The sequence below is a fragment of the Oxyura jamaicensis genome, chromosome 7 (genome assembly GCF_011077185.1).
Source record: "Oxyura jamaicensis isolate SHBP4307 breed ruddy duck chromosome 7, BPBGC_Ojam_1.0, whole genome shotgun sequence".
NCBI lineage: Eukaryota > Metazoa > Chordata > Aves > Anseriformes > Anatidae > Oxyura > Oxyura jamaicensis.
In genome coordinates this window covers 16,434,090-16,457,751 of record NC_048899.1, presented here as the reverse complement: position 1 = coordinate 16,457,751, position 23,662 = coordinate 16,434,090, and the positions used below count along the sequence as shown (strand labels likewise).

The following is a 23,662-nucleotide window of genomic DNA, read 5'->3' as shown; positions in this document are numbered from 1 at the left end:
TGATTCCTCCTCTGAAAAAGGAGTCTTGTTGTTTACATATAAATTTAAAACCTGAATTTTCATCAGACCCGTAATTTGGCCAAAATACTGAAGTTCTTTGTATTGGCTTTTTAGCCCAGACAATTACACAATATCTAACCATTGTTTTTTTAATCCTTTTCCCTGTTTTTTTGGGTCGTTTTTTCCAATTCTTTATCATTCTCTCCAAAGGAGTATCTTTAGGCACAATCCCAGGGTCTCTGCCCCCATGCTGCTGACTCTTGGAACCCTTAATCACCATCTCCTCCTAACGTGCTCTGTGGACTTTACCTGTCCTGTGTCTGTGGTGTGTCTGTGCTGGCCTCCCGGTGCTTCGCAGAGCCTGTCTTCAGATTAACAGTCTCAGTCCTTTGTTGGCCATCCCGACACAAGCCACCACCCCCGACAGAAGAGGTATGCTCTTCCTGCCTGATGAGAGGCACCAGCTCTGCTGTGCCTTCTGCATAAGGCGAAGCTCCTGTTTATTTCCAGCCATGGTGTTTCTAAGAAAGGATCAGTCTTAGTGCCAGAAATGTGTGTGCAAACCTACTGTTTCACCCCCTGCTCCTGCTCTCATTGCTGGCCAGGGGACAAGACAGCCTGCCCTGTGTCCTGCCGGATGTTGCACTGCAGTTCTCTGCTGCTGCAATGCTGTGCAGGCTGTCCTGGGGAGGGATTCCTCGTGTGTGAGCACTGGCAGTGCAGTGGGGCAAAAGGCAGGTGGGTGCCAGACAGCCTCACGTGCAGAGCCTTGTGCAGAGCATTAAACCACTACTAACCTCAGGTTCAGGTCTAAGACAGGGTTGTGAGCGTTACAGCACCCCTGACTAACCTTGGGATGCTCTGGGACAGTGTCCTCAGTCATTGTCCTCACACGTGGCCTTAGGTCGATACAAGTGCTCGAAAAGGCTGAAAGAGAGCAGGAACCGATGAGGATGTTAAAAATGTGGTAGAAGTAACTTGGATGCTAAACAAGTTCTCGGCAAATGAGTACTACGCTAGCATGGCAAAACTGCCTTTTTAAATTCTTGATGGAGCAAGAGATATCTTTCTCGTATGCATGTCTCTGACTGAGTGTCCTCTTTTGTCCTCCTGAGGAGGCAGATGAGAACAGAAAGATGGTCTCTGCTGGAAAACAGGTCATTCTGCTCACTGAATCGCTATGAAGTAAAAACGATGGCGACATCCACAGTCATCGTTATTGTGAATTTATGAGTAGAGATGTTGCTGTATTGTTCCTATGCATGAATGCCTAACTTAGAGGTGTGTCTGATCTGGATGGCAAGTGCAGACTGAAAAAAGACTGAAACACGGGCTTCAGGAAAATTGTCTTAGGCTCAGTTTTGGCTCTGCAGAGGCTCATCAGTGCAAGCCTGAGGATGACCCTGCCAGAAGCAGACACAAACTGAATGGCAGCAATCCTGCTGAGGTGCATTGTGTTCCTTTGGCCTCACAGTTTGGGCAGCCTTGTGGAGCACAGTGGTGGCAACAACCCTGAGCTTTTTGACTGGCAGCAGTGGTGCCAGGGAGGAGTTGACGAATCGATGCCCAATTATCAGCCTACTGCCAGTGTGTGCCATAGTGGCACTCCAGGCTGTGTCCTTCAGCCTTCCCCTGACAGTGCATGGTAGCCATAGAGGTGCACGGAGCCTGGGACAAAAGGACACATTTTTCACTAGAGCCCAGTTGTGGCCTAGATAACAGAACATTTTATTCTCGTTGTTTCCACATACTCTGGAGGCTGCAGGTGGTAATGTTGTATGGATTCCCCCTTTTCCTTGGGCTGAGCCTGGAGACCTTACCAAGGTGCATCCCAGGCACAGAAACTGCCCCCAGTCCAGGAGCCTCATGTGCTTTCACTTCCAGTTCTGCAGGCTGCTAAAAGCAGGAGGATTCATGGGCAAGAGAAAAGCTTGGTCTGTTACGTGGTTATGCTTTGCCTTTCAAACTAGGAATGTCTCAAGTTGCCAAGAGCTGCATGGTCTCTGCTGAGCCCCTGTGATGGGACTGGGTTAGTACCATGTGCAAGGTGGTCAGAGCCCACAGAAGTCAACAGGAGCCTTTCCATTTAGGCCAGTGGGCTCAGAGACAGGCTTCTGTAACCAGCACCTCTGCATTCCCCCCCCACCTCAGGTCTTGAGTTTTCCTTCTCCTTTTGCAAACAACCCCAGATTGCAGTGGCCACCTGCCTCCAGCCCCATGTTTGTCCCTTGCATACGGCAACAGGGAGTGAGTTTGAGATGAGACATTCATGCACACTGCATCCAACCAGGTGGGCACTGGTCACAAGGCTTTCCTGAGCCACATGGGTGTTTCTGCTCACAAAGCTGCAGAACTTAATAAGCTGCTTAAGACAAGCACAAGCTTAACTCCAAGGAGCCCCTAAGCATACCCAGTCTTTCCCCAGGAGACATAGTACTGCTCTGCATCTCTCCAGCTTGAGTGGGAGGTGCTCAGCTGCTTCCCACTGGCTCACTCATGCTCAAAGAACTCATGGCAAGCAGCGGTGACCATGGCGATGAAGGCTACAAACTCCTGGAAGTCACACTCTGCATCCCCATTGCTGTCCAGCGCTTCCATGACTTTGTCCACAGTCTCCTGGTCTTTGATCTCCTGAAGGGATAGAAACAGACAGCCGAAGCTGGGGAGGATCAAAGCGAGGCCTGGACAGTAAGATGTCCCTGTTTCTCGGCCACTCCTGTGGCTGAATGTCTGTTCAGACACATCCCTAACAGTTCATTGCTGTTTTCTGTGCTTTCTGTGCTTGCAGCTACATCTGCGCAACAACAGCCCTGCTGAACTGGAAATTGCAGCCACGGGGATGCTGTTGGGAAGGGGCATCTTGAGTCCCATGGGGCACAGCTATCACCTTCCCAGGGAAGGAAACGTATCTAGTTGCAACCCAAATCCCCAGCCCCAACACAGGCTGTTGCACTTGTCCAGGCACCTTTTGCTCCTGCGGAGCTGTAGGGAAGTGTTTCACGCACTGCTGCATAAAGAGACCCTTTCCCCTGTACTTGCTTCCCACAGGAGACAAGTTAGCAGAGCCAGCAGCTGCTTGGCATGGCTCAGTCAAACATGCGTTGTGGAGGGCAATACTCACACCAAGGAAATGGGTCAACTCATTGTTAATGAGCTCCTTCAGCTCTGATTTCTTCAGCTTGTGCTTGTCTCCCTCTTTCCCAGAGTACTGGTGGAAGGCATCAATGACGGCGATCATGGCCTTCTCCAGCTCAGACATGGTCACGGTGCAGTCCTAAGGACAGAGGGAGGCGATGGGTGCATTAGCCTAGTCGAGCTGCAGTGATGCCTTTTGCTGTGCTGGTGTGCTGCCCTGGGCTGCCCCCCAACGTCAGCAGTGCCAGACCCTGCACTCCAAGAGTGTTGCAGAACAGCCCCCCAGCTGCTCTCACTTCAGGGAGAAAGATCCCCAGAGACCTAGGCTCTGTCTCTGAGAGCCCTGGAGTCAAGGAGAGCTACAACACAAGCAGTGCTGTAATGGTCAATCCCCGGAGCGGGCACATCCCCTGGGACAGATGTGAGCTTGGCACCTTGGGTCTCTGTTGTGAGCAGAGCATAGAAGAGAAAATGAGGAGGAGGGAGATGGCAAAGCCCTGGGGGCTTCCAGCAGACGTTCCTGCATTTCCCATACATGCAGAGCCAGCTGTCAGATGGGGTGGGATTATCTGTTAAACCTGTGTTGCTGATGCCCTTTGGGAAATTCCATGCATACAAGAACTGGGCTGCAGGAGCATAAAGCACTGGTCTGTGCCCAGGACTGGGGCTTCATCCTGGTTCCACTGCTGCCACCTGGTTCCAGGCCATGCAGCTGGAGCATCTCTTCCAGGTCTTGCTATGGTTTGGCTCCATCTCAGCCCAAGTACCTGGCACTCCTTGTGTGAAGAGGAGGGAAACTGCTGTCAAATGACTCAAACCTCACAAATCAAAGTGCAGCAGAAACTGGACGGTGTAAACCATTTCTTTATGCCATTTTCTCAGTTGATGAAAAATGCATTTATTTAATCATGCATGTTGTCGCCTCACCTATTCTTTGGTTCCTGCAGCTTAGCCCATTGCTTTGCCCTGCTTGCTTGGAATGGGAGCAGGCAACGGGGTGAATTTCCGAAACACTTTGCTTTCTACTTGCATGACATATGCCCTTGCCTTTTCTTGCCTGCAGTTACATCTCCAACTAAACAGGCGGGAGGATGTAGGCAGGAGTCAATTTTGGTGGGTGCCAGTGCGAAAAAAATAAAGACATCTCTAACTTCTTTCCTCCTGCACTTCATCTGGAGACCTTCTCAGGAATATTAATAATTGCAGCATTTTCTGCAGATTTCACAAACAGCCAAACCCAAGATACTCTGAAAGGGAGAAATGCAAAAGCACCCAAAGCTGTTGAATGCACTGACACTAGGGAAAAAAAAAAAAAAAAAAATCCAACAACCAAAAAATTGTCTGACACTCATTTAGTAATAAGCATCTGCCCTGGTGCCTGGCTCCTGTTTCATTAGTGCTGGGCCTGATGCAGAAGGTGCTGAATGTCATCCTGCAGCCTGACTGTCCAGCATATGCCCTCCCCTCTGCAGCAGCTATGTCTGAACTGCAAGGCTGTTTCCAAACAGTTAGAAAACATTTCTGAAGTATTTAATTTATGCGTCCTAATAGCTACTCGTGTGCTTACGTCCCGCCTGCACCAGGCTGATCCAGTAGCCAGCAGCACTGCCTGTTTCCCATCCACCGGACCCAGGATTATTTCAGCTCCTCGATGCTCTCCTGTATGAGGGCAGAGCTCTACTCCAGCACAGCAGTCCCCAAGCCGCTCCCTCCCACAGCACCAGCTTGTCGGCTCCAGCAGCGAAGCAGCTGCCCTGCGTCCCCAGCCCCTCTCACCTCCCTGCTGACGGCGGAGCTGCAGCTCAGCGATGCCCAGGAACACAGCCGGGGCCCTGGCACCTGCTGGCTTCTTATGCCTGGGGGCGGAGAGCCCCGAGCCGTGCCGCAGCGCCCTTGGCACCAATGGTAGCTCAACACGGGGGTGTCCCGAGCTGCAGACCCGCACTGCGCAGAGATGCACACAGTAAGGCTTTGACTGGCTGCTGGGGCACAGCAGCTGGCCGTGGGAGCTGCTGCAGAGAAAGTCACCGTTGTAAGGAAAAAAACAAACAAACAAACAAAAAAAAAAACAGCAGAACAGCAGCAGAGCCAGCTTGGCAGCATCTCTGGTGCTGCAGCTTTCATCCAGAGTAAAGGCTACAGGTTGTGAGCAGCAGCTGGGTCGGGGTCTCCACAGTTCCCCAAAGCCAGAGCCAACTGCGTGGGAAGGATGGAGCCCCCCCTTTCTCTGGGTACCCTGTCCCTGGGCTGCAGCACCCTCTGAGACAGAAAATTTCATTGTGTGTGTCAGAAGTTTCTCTTTCTGCAGTTTGTGTCTCTGGCCACAAACACGGAGGTGTCCCTTGCTGGGCACCTCTGAGGTGGGTCTAGCTGTGTCTTCTTTGTGACGCCCTTTAGTCTTAGGGACAGCAAGAACCTTTACACGGGGGGAGATGACTGTATCAGGCTGCAAGTGTAGAACAACAAAGTTGGTAGCAGCTGCAGTTCCTTTCTGATGCATATAACTGACAGATGGTGCCAAACCCCTGGGGGGTGATCTCCGCAGCCTCACAAAAAAAAGCCTTGCTGAAGCTTTGAGCTGCCAAGGGCGCGTTCCCGAGGCTGTCACCCAGCCAGGGGCTGTGTCCCCGCCCTGTTTGCACGAGCCCATGGTGTACCCGCTGCCCGCTCACGGCCCCCCGCCCACTCAGAAATCAGCCACCAGACACAGCACCCACCGCAGGGACTTTTATTCACAAGCACAAGCTGTAGGCTGCCATTCCCAGCAGAGCGGCTTCGTGCCTTGGTGCCCAGCCCTGAGGCAGGTGAGGCCCCTGTGGGGCCCTGGCAGCCCGGTGGGGACGGGGAGCTGCAGGGGAACCAGTAAGGAGCAGCAGGAGCAGGGAGCAAATTAATTTCCCCGGTGTGAAACTTGAGTGCATTGACACTAAATGTAGACCTGGCCATTGAAATTTTTGCATTTATGGCATTGCAGTCTGCAGCAGTTGGTTTCCCGTGCTCTCATAGGACTGGCAGGGCTAGGAGGCGTGCTTTTGGGCAGTGGTGTTTCCAGAGATGAAATCGTTTGTCAGCAATGTTGCAATATTCTATTTTCTAAGGATAACTGTGTTGGTGTAAGAGCTGGGCATAAGTGGTGCTCTCAGCCAGCAGGAAAGAAACAGTGTTTTTCTCCATCAATAACAAATTGATTTTGGTAGATATCCTAGCTCAGTAATTGGCCAAGAAATGCATCAAAGCACATTACTGCTAGTCAGAGACAGAAAGCTTGAAGCTCTGCCTCATTCTCCCATTTTCTGATGTCATTCCTGATGTTAAAATGGACCTTTGTTAAAATGGAACAGAAAATTGAGTATTTGGCAGATGAAAATCTGAACAGTCTTGGAATTCTCTTTTCTGCTTATTCTTATCATCCCAAGTCATTCTGGCATATATTTTACGGGGAAAGATCTGCTGCACTGGTAGCTAGTGTAGTAAGGAGCAGCAGGATTAGGTGCGAACACCAGAAACCTTGGCCCTTTCCTGCTTCTAGAAATGAGCAGCTCCAGGTGACTTCTCAGATCCTCACCCAGGGTCACTGCCCAGCACACAACACCATCTTGCTCTGGGTCCTCTCCGACCTGGCCTGGAGGCCTCGGCACAGGTGCCAGGCTGTGCCAGGCTGGGAGCTTGTGTTCATCACCACATTTAAATTTACCCACTTCCATGCTGTGCAAAGAACCACTGCCATTATTTTAAAACTCATGGCCCTGGTCTTTCAAAAGGAGACTGTGACCTTGGGGCATTTTTCTCAGGGTCACTGTTTTTTTTTTTTTTTTTTTTCCAGAGCTTTGGGCCAATGCCTTCAGAGAAACAGAGGCTTTTACATAGCCTGAGGCCGAGCGTGATATTTCAACCCTCTCCTTGTCTCCCTCTTCCCAGTAAAACACAATGTGAGCTCTTCATAGCAGGCCCTGGGAGAAAAGCCAGTGTATTTCTTTCTGTCTCTGGCGTGTGTGGCACCAGGCTCTGCCAGACCACAAGACAAAGGCTGGTGGTCATTGAACTGAGAGAAAAAAGTAATGAAAGGAAAGGAATTTGGGTGGGAGGGGGAGATGTTTCTGCCTCTGCAGGGCTGTGCTTATAGTCCTAGCATATTGGAAGCCGGATTCTGTAGGTTCCTCAGCTCTGTGCCTTGGTCACTGTGTGTGTATTTGAGCCAACAAATATATTGGCCAGAGATGAGCTGGGATCCTAGTGGGAAGCCCTATGAGGAGAAGCAGCAGCACACATCTGAGAATGAGGCTGGAGCCCATGGAACTCTGGATGGAGACAAGGACAGGGGCTCAATTCAGTGCCCTGCGCATAGGTTCAGGGCCTCTTCAAGTACCTGATGTGTGTCCTGTCAGCACAACCATGCATCAGGTTTGCAAAGGAACAGCTCTGGACTCCAATGCTGGCCCACCAAATAGCCTCCCTTTGGTAGTTCTTGTGAAAAACACCAATCAGTTCTGCTGCCACTGCAAATTCTCTGAAATTGAAAACACTGGGATGCTGTTACCACAGCTGAAACATGGCCTTGAGCTTAGGTCATTTCCGGGCTGAACCAAAGGAGTATCTGAGGTTCATTAAAAATATATGAATTTGTTCTCCATGAAACTGGCCCTGAGAGAAGGCATTACAGCATCAATTTGCAGTGTCCCTCCTGCGCCTGGTACAGGGAGCAACCCCAGAAGGACTACAGCGGGTATAAAGAGGGAAGGCATGCTGGTGCTGAAGGGTGCTGAAGGCCCACATCCTTGCAGCTCATATCCAAGCTACAATAACCGGCACAGAGGAAACCAAGTGGTGTTTTTTTGTTGTTTGTTTGGTTTTTGTTTTGTTTTTAAGGTGCTTCTAAAATACCCGTGTTTCTGTTGAAAATACTGTGGCTACCAGTGAGTGATTCAGGTCTACCTTCTGTCAAACTGAGATGACTATATTTAGACCATGTTTTGTAAAATTCCTTTGATCAGATCCCTAAATCCCTTTTAAAACAAACTAGATGATATATTCCATGGCTTTAATGTACCTTAGCAATTTTTGGTCTAGAAACATAACAGGTAACAATTGGCAGATGATACCTTCTGAAGTGAGTCTCGTTCTAGAGTGCACTAAAAGGGGGGAAGTTGTGGTATTTGCTTTTTTGAGCTGACTGCATCCTCACCTCAGAAGAATACTTTCAGCTTCCAATGTCTCTGCCAGAGAGCTCTCACAAACAGCACGAGCAGAGTGCTACCCTGTTAACTCTGATCCAAAACTCAGAAATGTAGAAACTGTTATAAAAATAATGCCTACTTACCAGGAGTTTGGCATGTAAAGTTTCATAACTAACTCAATTTCTAAGGCATATTGATTATATAAAGACAGAATAATAAACGGTTCACCTTCCATCACTGACTTTAGGCAAGTATCATCAGAAATTATCTGAAGATTTTGGCAGCCACAGGGAACTGGAGCTCCTTACAGGAAGCTCATCTCAGGCAGATCATTATGACAACTCTTTTTTCTTATTCCAACCAAAATAAATAGGCTAAGCCCCAAATACCGTATCAGTGTTTCAACCAACTGCATCCATTTAAACTGTGCAAAAGAAGCTCTGCAGCTCTCCCTAGTGAGGACTGTCAGTACAGGAGTGGAAGTGTTTCTGAGCACGGGTTGAAGATGATGTTTTCCTTACACAGCAACCCCCCAGGGAGTACTCCAGCCCTGCTAAGTCATTCAGACAAAATTATACTAATGAATTCGCCCACAGCTGAACTTGTGTGTGACCTAAGCCTTATTCATAGAATAAATACCAAATTATTTCTCTAATTTCTAAATAAAATTAATAAAATCACCATTCTTCTCAGGTAATCCCTGATCTTATGCAGGACATGAGTGAAAAGCTATTTGCTAGCAGAGAAGTATTTAAAAATCAACTTACACTGTGTGTGTATATACAGTCGTATATAGTAATTCACAGGCATGTTTCTGTCCTGGGTTGCTGATGAGTGGCACATTTAGAAGTAGAGTTTGCACCCCTGCTGCCCCTCCCTTGCTCCCCAAGGCTCCAGGCACTGCTTTGTGATGCACTGCACAGCCACAGTCCCTACCTCCCAGGCATTAAAATCAAGGTTGGATGTTAATCACGAGTATTTATGGCAATGAGTTTGGGTTTTCAACCTGAACTTCCCACTGTCTCAGGTTTGATCCTCTGCAGTACAAGGTAATCCAGGTCAGCAGGAATAGATTTTATTGCCAGATTTAAATTAGTATTATTGAATCCCCACCCAGCTCTTTCAACAAACGACAGCAGCAAGTAAAGCATCCCTGGCTCACATGCTTCCTTTCAAGAAGTTTTTATGGTGGGTGTTATAGAAACTGTACACATCCTTGGAGGGACAGATACAGTATAAGAACTGTGTCCGCAGGAGGAAAGGGGAATTTATCCATGCTGAGGACACATGCTTCAAGTCATTGTCCCCACAGCCCTAGGATGGGACAGCAGGGCACACTGCATAGTGTGTGGGGTGGGGGGGATGGGGAGGAACAGCCACAGCCTGGCACATCTCTGTCACTGGTCTGATGGCAGGTGTCACTTCTGCTCTCACACTGTGGCAGTACCTGAGCTCAACCTGTTTGTGGGGGGTCATCAGCAGGGCCCCGAGCGTCATGCCCTGCAGCAGCCCCTGTGGGGATGTGACCCCACACACTGGCTCCCAGACACATTACCTGTGCTGAGGGCACCACGCCAGGGTTCATGGCAAGGACACCTGACTCAACCCATCACCTGACACCAGCACTGAGGCCACCACCCATCCTCACCCCGACCCTGACTCTGTTTCTCTAAGGGCTGGCAGACTTTTGTGCCCAGTACCGTATGCGACATGCGTCTGTACTCCAGCATCTCCATAGTTACATGCAAAACTAACAAAATGGTTTATGGGTGTCACACCTGGCTGCCACACCCTTGTTGTCCAGGCAGGGCCCTGTATTTAAGGGGTGCCCAAAGGCCAGCCCCACCACCTCAGGCTGCTGTGCAAGATTGACAGTCGGAGCTACAGTGCTTTCAGACGGGGCCGTTCTGCAGCATAGGTAAATGGAAGCAGTCCCTGAGGTAGCAGTGTCGGGAGGGGTGGGCAAAGGGCACCAGGGCTGGCACTGGCCTAAGATGCACTGCCCATAGTCCCTCATGGTTGGGCACAGGCTCAGCATATTCCCTGGTGCCTGGAGAGGAGGTGGGCTGGGGTTGGTTTAATGATGGAAACTGTGTGCCTGGGTTGTGCCCGGTGTTGCAGGGACGAGGGCAGTTGCTCTCAGGGTCTCCAAAACGGATGGGATGGCTGTGGGGAACTGCAGAGGCCCCAGCCCAAGTGTTGCCTCTGTGCTTGGGGCATGTGGGGCTTCACCTGGGACGGTGGCTCCTGGCTACGTGGAGAAATGCAGTGCCCCAGGGGAAGCTCCGCACCATGGCTGTGCACTTTGGTAGAGCACTGACAGAACCTGTTCTTCCCTTGCAGCTCAAAGGCTGTGAGAAGATGTCAGCCCCCCACCCAGGTGAGCACCCATGGGTCCAGATCCAGGCTGTGGGTAATGCTCACTGTTGGGGCTTCGGGAAGGGCTTGGTGCATCACAGCACATGGACTCCCAGGCTGCTCCTGCTCTACATGTCCCCATTCCACTTCCAGGGGACCTGGTCCTGCTAGGTGCAGGAAAGCCCCTTGCAGTAGCCAGGGTGGTGCCAGGTGGTGCTGTGCATAACAGGAGAGCCCCGTGGCATCACCTCAGTTCCTGATGGGTCTCCTCTTCCTGCAGGACCACACGGAGGGCCACCACCACCACATCCTGGGCCTGGCGTGCCAGGGGGGCCACCGCACCCAGAGCCTGGAAAACCTCCTGCTCCACATGGACCGCCAGGCCCCCACCCACCGGGTCCCCACCCGCATGGCCACCACCCGCATGACCCCCACCCACCAGGTCCCCACTAGCGTGTGAGATGCCAGCAAGCAGCTGCTCCCACAGGTGTGCCTCCATCTTGAGCTGCAGGCATGCCCACACTGCCAGGCACAGTCTGGGTGAGGGGGCTGCTGCTGCTCCTCTGTTGCTCCTCACCGGCTCTCCTGCAGCTCCCTGTCCCCACTGGGCTGCCAGGGGCCCACAGGGGCCTCGCCTCCCTCAGGGCTGGGCACCCAGGCACGGAACCGCTCTGATGGACATGGCAGCCTACAGCTTGTGCTTGTGAATAAAAGTCCCTGCGGTGGGTGCTGTGTCTGGTGGCTGATTTCTGAGTGGGCGGGGGGCCGTGAGCGGGCAGCGGGTACACCATGGGCTCGTGCAAACAGGGCGGGGACACAGCCCCTGGCTGGGTGACAGCCTCGGGAACGCGCCCTTGGCAGCTTCAGCGAGGATCTTTGTCAGGCTGCGGGGGGTCACGCCCGGGGGCGGGCCCCGCTCGGAGCCATCGCACGGCTTCTGGCGTGGGGCTGCCACCACCGGGCCGGCGGGGCGGGGCGGGGCGGGGGCGGGGCTGCCGCGGGCACCTCGCGGCCCCATTGGCGGCCGCCCGTGAGGCCATGTGGGCCCAGCGCCGCGCGGCTCCGGTACGGCCCGGCCCAGCCCCGGCCCGGCAGCGGTGATGGCGATGGCGGACGGCGGGTGAGTGCGGCGCAGCGCGGTGTGTGGCGGCGGCCTCGCCCGCGGCTAACGGTGCCCGTCTCCGGCAGGGAGGTGCGGAGGCGCGGCGGCCCGCGGCGCTCGGCGGCAGCCACGGCGCTGCCCGCCTGGCGGCTGCGCTGCGAGGGCGGCCGGCAGCGGTGGCGCTACCTGGGCGACGGCGACGGCGAGGGCGAGCCGGCCGGGGAGCGGCGGGCGCAGACGGCGCTGGAGGCGCACTGCCTCGGCCTGGACACGGTGCGGGGCCGCCGGGCTGCGGGTGCGGGGTCTGGGGGCGCTCCCCCGCTGAGGTGCCGTCTCCCCCCAGGACGAGCTGCTGCGTCCCTTGCCGGCGGCCGGCACGGCCCGGGAGGCGGCCCTCAACGGCATGCGGTTCTACGCCCGGCTGCAGGCCGAGGACGGGCACTGGGCCGGCGATTACGGAGGGCCGCTCTTCCTGCTGCCAGGTGGGTCCCGGCCCGGCCGGGCCTCGCCACAGCGTTGTCGTGCCGGGGGCTCTGCTCTGCTGGCCGGGGGGCTGCGGGTCGCCACGCCGTGCTCAGCTTCACAGAGCAGTTGGTGCGTGGGCTTCCAGGTCTCCTCATCACCTGCCACACTGCCAAGATCCAGCTGCCAGAGGGGTTTCAGGAGGAGATGGTGCGCTACCTGCGCTCTGTGCAACTTCCAGATGGAGGCTGGGGCTTGTGAGTAGCAAAGATGTTCTTTTGTGATCGTGTGTCTGAGGTTCAGCACGTGGAGCTGCTGCTTGACTTGCCCAGGCTCAAGAAGTGGGACGTTACACCTGTGATACCCCAGGTGGCTGGACCTGCTTGTGAAGGGTTCTGGGCGTGCCCTTTGTCACAGAGGCTGCAGGTCTGGCTGTGTTTGCTCTGTGGCGTTTTATCCTGCTGCAGGGCAGTACGGAGCGTTGTTTATGCCTGGGTTAGCTGGGTCTCCTTTTCCCTCAGTCACCCCTGGCACGGCACTTCAGCCCAACACAGAGAGAGACATGTGCAGTAGGTTGTGTCCAATGGCTGTGCTGTCTCTGTGTTCTCAACAGGCACGTGGAGGACAAATCAACAGTGTTTGGCACAGCACTCAACTATGTTGCCCTGAGGATCCTGGGGCTTGGACCAGATGACCCTGACATTGTGCGAGCCCGTGTCAACCTGCACAGCAAAGGTCAGCACTGTTGTGTCCAGCACAGCAGTTGTGGGTAGCATCTGGATTTTCAGTTATGGTGGGAAAGTCTGTTACATTTTTGGACCACTGCCTGCCTAGCCCTTTTCTGGGATGTGTGTCACAGCCGGAGTGGCATGCTCCCAAACCTGGGGAGGGGTAGACCCTCTAATGTGGGAGAGAGCAGGGAGCTGATGTGGCTGCATTAACACTGAAAGCTAATATCCATCTCTGCAGGAGGTGCTGTGGGAATCCCTTCGTGGGGGAAGTTTTGGCTGGCTGTCTTGAACGTTTACAGCTGGGAGGGAATGAACACGCTTCTCCCGGAGATGTGGTATATGTCTCCTTCGATGTGGATGTGGGGAGTGTTGTTAGTCCTGCCACCAGGCTCAGACTGCTTGTGAGCTGGGAGGCTAGCAGCAACGTCAGCTGACAAGTAGATATCACTGAAGGGATGCAAGAGCTCAGCCCCACTAGTTTTACCCATAGGGTCCATGATGCATCCATCCAATAGTACGCTCCTTGCCACTTGCATCTTCCACTCCTGTGGCCAGACAGAACTAGGCCCTAGCAGAACAGAGCTTGCCATGTGTACAGCTGCCAGCTCAAACTCTGCAATCACTCAGAGGGTCCTGAGTAGTCACTGGGTGTCAGTGAAGGGAAGTGTATGGCATTTTCCCTGGGGAAGATCAGAGGCTGTACAGTGTCAAGGGCTGCTGGTGCTTTGTCAGCGGATACATTCAACTGTCAGTTTGCACCTCCACCTTCAAAGTAACATGGGGAAGAGCAGGGCCCCTGAAATGAATTCTCGCCGAGCTTGGGATGCTCTTTGCCCTGTCTGAGCTAGGCCAGGAACAGTGTCTGCTGACCCTAGTGGAGAAGGATCAGCCAGGGTGGAGAGGGCCTGAGTGAGGTCAGGCAGTGTGAATGCTCCCTTCTTTTTTGCTGGAACTGTAACCAGCAGTAGAAAGCCTAGCCACAGGGGATGGGAAAAGGCATGTCCTGCCCTAGCTGTCCCCCTGTTGACCCATCATCTCTGCACGCCTCTCTTGGCCCTCCCTGTTGATTACACAGCACATTCTCTGTTATAAACAGGCTGCTCCCTACATGGTTCCCAGCGCATCCATCCCGGCTCTGGTGCCACTGCCGCCAGGTGTACCTCCCCATGAGCTACTGTTATGCCAAGCGTCTGTCAGCAGAAGAAGATGAACTCATACGGAGCTTGCGGCAGGTGAGGAGCTGGCCCTCCTGGGACTCCCTAACAAGGACACAGCTCCCTGACAGCCTGCTGTGCCAGCCACATCTTTAGAGGCAGACTGTCTCATGAAGTGGCAGCTCTTGTGCCTGCGTAGACAAAGCAGTCCAGGCAGCTGAGCAAACTTCCTGCAGCAAGCTGCCTCTGGGTATTTTTTCCCAGCTTGCCAAGCTGATCACCTGTATTGTCTTCTGTCAGGAGTTGTATGTGCAAGACTATGCCAGCATTGACTGGCCAGCCCAGAGGAACAACGTGGCTGCCTGTGATGTCTACACCCCACACAGCTGGCTGCTGGAGGTTGCCTATGGTGAGTGTGGTGTTGGCTGGGGTGGGAGGGTCCTTGCCATGAGACTGCCCTTGAGTAGGCTGGTGGTGGAACTGAAGCTGTCTTGTACCAACGGAGCTCTTTAAGGTCTCCTGCCAGCTACTGGCGCATGCCCTGAAGCTGGAATCAAGACACTGATCGTTTGATCTTTGGGCCTTTGCTACCATGGTAGCAGCAGGACCTTGTGTCCTGGTCCTCAGGCCACTCTGAGGCAGAGCAGTTCCCATTCTTTCCTTGGCTGGTCATCATGTGAGCAGTGGTGCAGCTGGCCACAGCAAGTGCAGCTGGCCACAGCAAGTGCATCTGTCCACGGAGGGGTGAATTTTTCTCTGCATGTCCCTTTCTTCCCCTGCAGCTGTCATGAATCTGTATGAAGCCCACCACAGCACCCACCTGCGGCAGCGAGCCATTGTGGAGCTCTATGACCACATCAAAGCTGATGACAGATTCACCAAGTGTATCAGCATTGGTCCAGTAGGTTACGTGATACCCTTTCAAATTCTTGCTCGTCTCTTTAGGAACCTGCTTGGGGTCCCACAGTCCTTTACAGTTTTGGTGTGTAACCAAAACCTTTGAATCTTGCCCGGGCACAAACTCCTGCTGCTCCTCTGCTCAAGACCTTAGTGCTAATAGGACACAAGAGAGGCAGAGGGCGTGGTGACAGCTGTGGCCCTCGTGTGGGTACCTCACCTTGTGGTCCAGGGACATGATTTGAGGGGAAGCCCTGGAGTAATCTTGTGGAATCTGCCTCACCATCTCAGTTACAGTTAAGAGTGATGCCACAAATAGAGCTGTAAGGGTGAAGCTCAGACCTCTAGCTGGGTGCTGGGTGGGAGGGATGTATGTGTCTGGGGCTGGAAGATGCTGTAGCCAGAGCACTGACAGCTCTGCTATTAACAGATTTCTAAGACCATCAACATGCTGGTTCGCTGGTTTGTGGATGGGAAGAACTCCCCAGCTTTTCAGGAGCATGTTTCCAGGATCCCTGACTATCTCTGGTAAGGACTGAGTGTGATCCACCTGGTATGGCATGGGGCTCTGATGCCTGTGATTTTGGCACACTGTGGCTCCCAACCCTCTTCCTGGTGCTCTTGCTGTGCCTGTGCTGCAACAGTTTTCTCTCCTCCCACAGGCTGGGCCTTGATGGCATGAAGATGCAGGTAAGGTGCTGTGGAATTCTAGCTGTGACTAAGAGGGACCCTGGCATGCTGGGAAAAGACATGCCCCTGCCTGCCCTATGGCTCAGAGGCTCTGATATTGCATGTGAACTGAGCTGTGTTTAACCACTGGCTGTCGTGTCCCTTTGCTCAAAATCGCTAGCCACCTCTTCTGTTATTGCTGTGCATAGAGCAGGCTGAAGCAGCTTTCTCACTTCCTGTTCCTCTGTTGTTCCTGAGGTGCTGCATCAGTCCCCTCTGTGCCAGCATGTCAGCTGTGGTGCTGGGTGACATGAAACCAAGATGCAGGCTGGAAGGAGCAGCAGAGCTAATACAGGAGGAATATTCTGCCTCACAGCTAGGTCAGGCTGCCAATGGCAGCTGACACTCACTATCCACTCTCTTCCAGGGTACAAATGGATCCCAGCTGTGGGATACTGCCTTTGCTATCCAAGCCTTCCTGGAGGTAAGACTTCCCTGCATGTTACATGCTGTCCTGGGAACAGGCAGTAACCTAAAATACCAGGGGCTTCTACTGCATGTCTGCTCAGATCTCTGCCAAACAGATTCTGGCATCACATCATACAGCTGCATTAGGCAAATGCTCCTTCTCAGAGAGCCTCTTGGCTGTGGCATGCAAGCTTTCCAGAACAGCTGGTACAACCCATCTTTGCCAGCTGCTTTTCAAGCAGGATCTCACAGTGCCACACAAATGGGTCAGGTTAGATTTCCCTGTTGCTGCAGTCTTGTGGTAAAACCCTGGCCCTTCCTCCTTGCTGTGCTTAGCCTCAGAGCATTTCTGTTTGTCAGAAACAGCAGGCAGCCCTGCTTTCCTACAGAAGGGCAGAGGTAGCTATGGCAGGCATGTGTTTTGGAGGGTGTCGTGGTCACCCAGGTAAGCCCCTAGCCTGGCCGTATGAAGGGTTGTTGTTAATGGCACCAAGGCCAGCAAGATCCCAGCATATCCTCTTCTTCCTGAGGGGCATGTTTGGTGGCCAGAACTCTTTGCTGACTGTGCACTCTGTTTCTAGGCAGAAGCCCAGAAGATACCTGAATTCATGTCCTGCCTACAGAATGCCTATGACTTTCTCAGGTTCACCCAGGTGAGCAGAACCAGTTGGTGGTGTCTCTGCCATGCTGGCTATGCAGACTTGGCTTCTTCTGAGAGCCCAGCTGAATACCTCTATTCCCTCTGAAGAGCTCTTCTTCAAGGCTGTACTAGCAAAGTCCTGGGAACAGCTGCCTGTTTCCTGTGCCATCTTGCTGGGAGCAAGCTTTGCAGCTTGGAGAGGACCTTGGACAGACCCAGGCCCTGCTGTGAGGTCCTGTGGGATGTTTGAGTTGGCTACCTTGGGCTAAGAGAGGCTGGAAAACAGAGCTCAGCCCTCTTTGGTGCCCACATGTTTGAGGTACCCTTCTGGGAAACTCAGCCTCCTTTGCTAGTGAGTGCAGAAGCTCCTGCTAGCCAGGCCAGTGGCTCAAGGTGGGGGGGTCACCAGCAGTTTCATGCAGAAGCAGTTGTAGGTCTTACTTGTGGTGCTGTCAATGGGACCCTTGAAAATAAATGTCTCACTGCCAGGAAAGCAACCAAGAGGGTGCTTTAGCCATGCTGAAACACGTGGAAGCCAGGCAAAAATTTGATTTCTCTTCAGCATTCTCTGCTCCAGAGCTGACCTCTTTCCCCATTTGCCTTCCTCAGTAAAGGATAAATGGTGCGCAGTTCCACAGGACACTGCATCTTTGATGGTTTCAGTCCATGGCCGTGCAGGCGGGCAGCTTCAACCTGTCCTCACTTGTTTTTTGTTTTCACAGATTCCAGAGAACCCACCTGACTACCAGAAATATTACCGCCATATGAACAAGGTGCAGTGGTTGGAGCTGGCGTACAAAGCGTGCATGCACAGGGCTGAGATTTGGGAAGAGGGGATGGAGTGAATGAGGGGCAGTGCCTTCCCCTGCACAAGAACAGGAGGAGGTGCTGAGTCCTTCTGCCTCTTTTCAGGGTGGCTTCCCCTTCAGCACGCGGGACTGTGGCTGGATTGTGGCAGATTGCACAGCAGAGGGGCTGAAGTCAGTTATGCTGCTGCAGGAGAAGTGTCCCTTCATAGCCAAACTTGTTCCCCCTGAGCGCCTTTTTGATGCTGTCAACGTGGTAAGTGCTGCAAAAATTAGGATCAGGGGAAATGCAGGCAGCTACACCCAGGTAAAATAAGAAGTCAAGGTTACATCTAGTATTACTAAGTCATTATAAGGTCAATACGCTCATAGACTCATAGAATATCCCAAGTTAGAATGGACCCATGACGATCACTGTGTCCACCGTCTGACTCCACACAGGACCACATAAAAATCAGACAATATGTTGAAGAGCATTGTCCAAATGCTTTTGAGCTCCAGCAGGTTGGTGCTATGACCGCTTCCCTGGGGAGCCTGTTCTAGTGCCTAACCACCCGCTCAGTGAAGCATCTTCTCCTGATAGCCAACCAGAACCTCCCGTTCGTGCCATTCTGTAGGGTCCTATCGTTGTCACCAGAGAGATCAGTACCTGCCCCTCTGTTCCCCATCACAAGGAAGCTGCAGGCCACCATGAGGCCTCCCCAATTCTCTAGGCTGAACAAACCAAGTGACTTCAGCCATTCCTTGCATGTCTTCCCCTCTAGACCCTTCACCATCTTTGTAGACTACCTTTGGACAATCTTAAATAGTTTTACATCCTTTTTTGTTTTTTTACTGTGGTGCCCAAAACTGCACATAGTACTCAAGGTGAGGCTGCACCAGTGCAGAGCAGAGTGGGAAATGCAATGGTCTGGATTGGACTTGCCTGTCAATGTGCTCTGAGATGTGGGTAAACCCATGTGAGTTTGACTTTGTCCTCACAACTGACTTGGGACCAGACTCATGCGGTACTGCCTGTGAGTCAGCCCCATCCCCTCACTCTGCTTGTCTGTGCAGTTGCTGAGCATGAGGAACTCGGATGGAGGCTTTGCCACATATGAAACCAAGCGAGGAGGTCACTTGCTGGAGTTGCTGAACCCTTCAGAGGTGTTTGGTAAGGGGAGCTGCATGGGCCCAGGCATCCTGCCCAGTGTGAAGGGGCTGGTTTTACCCCGTGCCCTTCTGTGGGCTACAGGTGCCATGGGTCTTTGGGAGAGGTTAGTAGCAGGTGTCTTGGTGAGCTCCCCCAGAGAGGGACTGTTGCACTAATATTCTCGTCCTGCTGGCAGGTGACATCATGATTGACTACACCTATGTGGAATGCACATCAGCTGTCATGCAGGCACTGAGACACTTCCAAGACGCATACCCTGAGCACAGAGCCCCAGAGATCAGGTGAGGGCTCTGGGAGGGGAGTTGAGCAGGGGAAAAAAACAGGCCGCAATGACCTCCAGTGCAGTGGCCTCTGCTGGCACAGTCCCTGCTGAGCCTTGTCAGGGGTCTTGTCTGGCCTCTGCACTGGAATGGAGCAGCCCCTGGATTGGTGCATTCAGGGCTGAGATGCCAGTGACATGTCCAAACCATAGCGCCCCCAATGTGCTAGTGCACAGTCTCACTCAAGGAACAAGGCACAGGCTGTTTGGGATCAGGCTGGGAGAAACTGGTGGATCATCTGCCTTCCTCTTGACTTAGCAGTTGCCTTCATCTTGCAGCCAGTTAGTTGTAGGCTAGGTCTCTGATTGCATACTGGCACATAACAGAAAAATACCCCAGTGGTGCATAATTTGACTCTGAGATTCTGTGTGGCACCACCTGTCTGCTTTCTCTTGCCAACTGAGCCTTTAATCATGGGACCTATCAAATCCTTAGAGGTAATGACGAATGTCTCTACAAAGCAGCCCACAGAGTTTGGGCTGCTTCTGCATCAGGTGTCTTTCTCCTGTCCAGAGAAACTCTACAGAAGGGCCTGGACTTCTGTCGCAAGAAACAACGAGCTGATGGGTCGTGGGAAGGGTAAGCTGTGCTCCTACTGCTCAGTTGTCCCTTGGCTGCCCCAGCATGAGAGGGGCCACAGTGGGCAGCATTCATGGCTGGTAGGGTGTGTAAGAACAAGCCTGTACGTGCTGATCTTCCTTGGGGGTTGGGGTGGCTCCAACTCTTCCAATCCCAGTGCATCAGCTGATGCCTGAGCAATCTAGGAGCAGGTGCTGGTGGTAGCAGGCATGGCTGTGCCATAGGCGCAAGCAGGTTGCCGTTCTGCCTGGTTCTATTCTCCCTGTGGATACAGCGGTGTCACAACCTGCCTCTGTCCTAGTACCCTTGATAATACTGGTCTCCTCTCCCTCCTAGGAGCTGGGGAGTTTGCTTCACATATGGTACCTGGTTTGGTCTGGAGGCATTTGCCTGTATGCAGTACACATACTGTGATGGGTGAGTAGGTGTCAGGCAGCTCCTCTGCCTTTCCCTCTAGAGTAGGGGTAGGATCAAAGGGTGGGTCTGGGTGGACACCCTGGCTGCCCATGAGCTCTCCTGCCCAAGATAACACTCCTCCCAAATCTGGTGCCTGTGGTATGATTAGAGCACTTACTTTCTGAGCCTTGAGCTCTTTAGAGAGCACCTGCCATGGGCAGGGTGAAGCACAGCTCCCGTTTGCATCTGGGAAATATCTGCAAGCTCTCCTCTGTACCCAGCCCTGTCTGATTCTCTGTCTGTCTTTGCAGGGTGGCATGCAGAGAAGTGGCCCAGGCCTGCCAGTTCCTGCTCTCCAAGCAGATGACAGATGGTGGGTGGGGAGAGGACTTCGAGTCATGTGAGCAACGCAGATATGTGCAGAGTGCCACATCACAGATCCACAACACATGCTGGGCCCTGCTGGGGCTCATGGCTGTCAGGTAGGAGTGGCCTTCACCTGCTACCACATGGTCCAGCGAAATGGGAAGTACCATCCCAGGCACAGGCCCTGGGTCCTGCTAGTGTGGGCCATGCACCCAACCATGTTCCTTGGTCACACACCTCTGTGGTGGGGGACTGACCAAAGCTGTGGTCCAGCCGGTGAGGCTGTTGATACCAGGAGAGGGAGAGCCAGAGGAAAGGTTTTGATCACAACTGCAGGTCTCCAGCCAGGGAGAATTTTGCCATATTTGTAATGCCTGGTACCCTGGAGTTGCATGACTTGGTCAAGTCTGGGGCAGACTGGAGGTGGTTGAGTTCCCTAAGCACTTGGGTGTGGGTATGCAGACAGTTTGGATGATACTAAAGTAATTGTATCTCCTCTGTACTTTGCAGGTACCCTGACACTGACGTGCTGGAAAGGGGCATCCAAGTGTTGATCAATAAGCAGCTGCCCAATGGCGACTGGCCTCAGGTATGTGAATTCCCTCTTCTCTCTCCAGGGGGTTCCCCAGTGTTGCATATGTCCTGGGCCTCATGCAGCCACTGCAATATGCTTCCCTTACCGGGAAGGGAAGTCACATATGGCTTTTGGTGGGAAATTCAGGAACACGATGAGCTCAGTACAGTGTCCTGGACATCCTTTGGTCTCCTGTCACCCATACCACCTTGCTGTCTGTCTCTCTCTCAGGAGAACATTGCTGGGGTGTTCAACAAGTCATGTGCCATCAGTTACACTGCCTACTGCAATGTCTTCCCCATTTGGACACTTGGACGTTTCTGCCGGTTGCATCCCAACAGCCCTCTCGCTGAGCAGCTGCGATCCAGACCCTTGGCTGGGGCTGGGAAGACTGCAAACATGACCTTCTCTGCTTGAACCCACACCATGACCTCTGACCTGCCTCAGATACCATGTGCTGCGTGGGGGTACGGGTGCTTCCTGCACACGATCTTGGTGCCTATCTTAACACACAGACCACTGCCTCTGCCAGGGAGGAGAGGGCTGCCATAGTACCATGGAGTCTCTGCTTTCTGTTGACCCTCTTCTAAAAATACACTTTTAAAGGCTCTTGCCAGGTATATTCTTCCTCATGGAATGTGCAGCGAAGTGTCTTTTCAGACCACTCTGATGCTCTGCAAAGAGAAAGCTGCCAAGCTGTGTTGTTTTACAGATCTAGGCGGACTCTCTCTCTCATTCTGGGTAGAACAAGTCTGCCTTTGTCTTCCCCTTTTTTCTCTTCCCACCTGTCCTGTACCCCCAGCTTGGCTCTCTGCAGGAGGAACATGGGATCTGGGGCTTCTTCTGTGCCCAGTGTTGTGTAGAGTGCACTGCACAGTCCATGATGAATTGGCCGCCGTTGGGGGTGCTAGCAACTGCCTTTGAAGTACAACCTGTACAGAAGCCTGAAGGGTTTCTGTCCTCACTGAGTTGGGAAAGAGGAGTACTTCACTCAGTTTTGCTGCTGTTCTGTCCCACAGCTGGTGGCACCTGGCTTCCCAAGTGAAGTTATCAGCATCATTCCCACTTTGGAAAATGGTAACTGAAGCAGAAAACACTGAGGTGATTTATGTCAGGGCACAGCCTGGGTCTCCTGGGCACCAGGCTTCCCACAGGGCAGCAGCTACCTCTGTCTGAGTTAGTGTGGGTGAGTATTCACATTTTGTTGTCAGAACTGGAAGTCATGTCCACTGATGGGGTTAATAAATGGCTACCAGTGCTGCAAGTGGAACTTCGCTGTATGTTGGTTTCCTCATAGCCTCCCTCAGTGTGCATCTCAGGCGGTAGGGAGCTTGCACACACAACAACAGAGAACCCCAGTGCTGCATACAGGTGGCAGGAGGCTTTCCTGGGACTGGGTGAAAAGCAAATCCCAGGAAAGCCTCAAGGCAGGAGCAGTGTGTGGAGGGGCAGCAAAGGTGGTCAAAGGCCACAGCACAATGACAGAAGGGAGGGGTGGTGATGGGGAGGCTGTCCCCAGCTGACCCCAGACCCAGAGCTAACCCTAAGCCCCACTTTGGACCTGAACCCAAGGCCCAGAGCTGATTCTGAGCCCCAAACCCAGAGCTGACCATGAGCCCCAGACCTGACCCTAAGACTCAGACCTGGAGCTGACTCCAAGCCCCTGACCCTGAATACCCCAACACAGACCCCAACCCTGACCACCAGAGAGTACTACACAAGCGCAGAAGGACGACTGATAATTAAAATACAAAGGCGGAGCTAGGAAATGAATATGCATAGATGTGTTGCAAAACTTAATGCATATCTAATATTTTAGGGGATAAAAGAACGCAAGTGAGCGAATTGTTGCCTGTGCCTTTGGGAGCTATCCCACATGCGCCTGGCACTGAAATAAACCACATACCTACTTTGTAACTCATTTGCTTTTGAGTTGTAGAGTTCTTGTGCGAATTAATATTACACAACACACTCGGTAGGACTGACCTCCAAAGAGTGAGTACAAAGCAAACTAAGAAAAAATTATTTGACGCAACAGTGCAGGAGAAATTTAAGGAGATGGAAATCACTGAAAAACTGAGGTAATAATTACATAGCAGAATAGCATTTAGTAATTAAAATAATTAAACCTACCCCGACATGTGTGATAGGATGAAGGAATGCATGCTAGGTTTACACAGGTCCCTGTAGAAATCATCATTCCCAATTGTAATCAATTGGTTCTCCTCGCGGCCCGTCGAGGCGGCTCCTCCCCTGCCATGGCACCGCCCACACCTCGGAGGCCGACGGGCCGCCTTCTACTCGGCCCCTTCCTGCCCGCTGATGAGGGGCACCAGCGATGGCTGCCCGGGGCAGGAAGGACAAGACGGAGAGCGCCGGGGGGGCGCAGGCAGCCCCGCCGCCTCCCTCAGGCAGAGCCCAAAATGGCGGCCCCGCCGCCACCGGCCGTTAGGCGCTGGCGGGACGCGCCCTGCCGTTACCCTCCCGCGTTCACCTCAGCGGTACCCAACTGCCGCGAGGCTGCTGTTCGTACTTCTCCCACTAACGCCACCTGGCTTCAAGTTGAGAAAGTAACATGTAAAGGAACAAGCAACGGGAACTTAACCGAATTTTAAATTCCAATTCGTTCTTAGATCAAAATTTCAAATTTCGGATTTATATTTAAAAGCCATTTGAGA

General features: G+C 52.9%; 2 protein-coding genes across 3 annotated transcripts; one reads left to right on the top strand and one right to left on the bottom strand.

Annotated features, from left to right (window-relative positions):
* Positions 1-1,210: 1,210 nt before the first annotated feature.
* On the bottom strand, positions 1,211-5,732 carry S100B (S100 calcium binding protein B). Its single transcript, XM_035331094.1, has 3 exons — positions 4,912-5,732; positions 3,122-3,274; positions 1,211-2,631 (listed from the first exon to the last, which is right to left on the bottom strand). The coding sequence occupies exons 1-3, from the start codon at positions 5,257-5,259 to the stop codon at positions 2,491-2,493; spliced, it is 642 nt and encodes a 213-aa protein (XP_035186985.1). The 5' UTR covers positions 5,260-5,732; the 3' UTR covers positions 1,211-2,490.
* A 5,922-nt stretch (positions 5,733-11,654) lies between these two features.
* LSS (lanosterol synthase) lies at positions 11,655-22,254 on the top strand. Of its 2 annotated transcripts, XM_035331089.1 has the most exons (23): positions 11,655-11,787; positions 11,856-12,042; positions 12,113-12,251; positions 12,380-12,488; positions 12,845-12,966; positions 13,201-13,297; positions 14,059-14,194; positions 14,417-14,525; positions 14,899-15,017; positions 15,444-15,541; positions 15,676-15,703; positions 16,110-16,166; positions 16,732-16,803; positions 17,513-17,563; positions 17,703-17,852; positions 18,653-18,749; positions 18,925-19,030; positions 19,583-19,648; positions 19,985-20,065; positions 20,356-20,526; positions 20,921-20,999; positions 21,216-21,427; positions 22,004-22,248. In XM_035331089.1, the coding sequence occupies exons 1-22, from the start codon at positions 11,768-11,770 to the stop codon at positions 21,399-21,401; spliced, it is 2,280 nt and encodes a 759-aa protein (XP_035186980.1). In that variant the 5' UTR covers positions 11,655-11,767; the 3' UTR covers positions 21,402-21,427; positions 22,004-22,248. The 2 variants fall into 2 exon arrangements, with proteins under 2 accessions (XP_035186980.1, XP_035186979.1); XM_035331088.1 differs by having other exon boundaries at positions 21,216-22,254.
* Positions 22,255-23,662: the final 1,408 nt, after the last annotated feature.

What these genes read in the sequence shown, in the direction of transcription:
- S100B (XM_035331094.1), bottom strand. Translation starts at nt 5,259, where the DNA reads ATGAAAGCTGCAGCACCAGAGATGCTGCCAAGCTGGCTCTGCTGCTGT. An exon ending in GCTCCGCCGTCAGCAGGGAG is followed by an intron (nt 3,275 to 4,911) that starts GTGAGAGGGGCT and finishes CTCTGTCCTTAG; the next exon opens with GACTGCACCGTGACCATGTC. An exon ending in AGTTGACCCATTTCCTTGGT is followed by an intron (nt 2,632 to 3,121) that starts GTGAGTATTGCC and finishes CTATCCCTTCAG; the next exon opens with GAGATCAAAGACCAGGAGAC.
- LSS (XM_035331088.1), top strand. Translation starts at nt 11,768, where the DNA reads ATGGCGATGGCGGACGGCGG. An exon ending in ATTACCGCCATATGAACAAG is followed by an intron (nt 17,564 to 17,702) that starts GTGCAGTGGTTG and finishes GCCTCTTTTCAG; the next exon opens with GGTGGCTTCCCCTTCAGCAC. An exon ending in GAACCCTTCAGAGGTGTTTG is followed by an intron (nt 18,750 to 18,924) that starts GTAAGGGGAGCT and finishes TCCTGCTGGCAG; the next exon opens with GTGACATCATGATTGACTAC.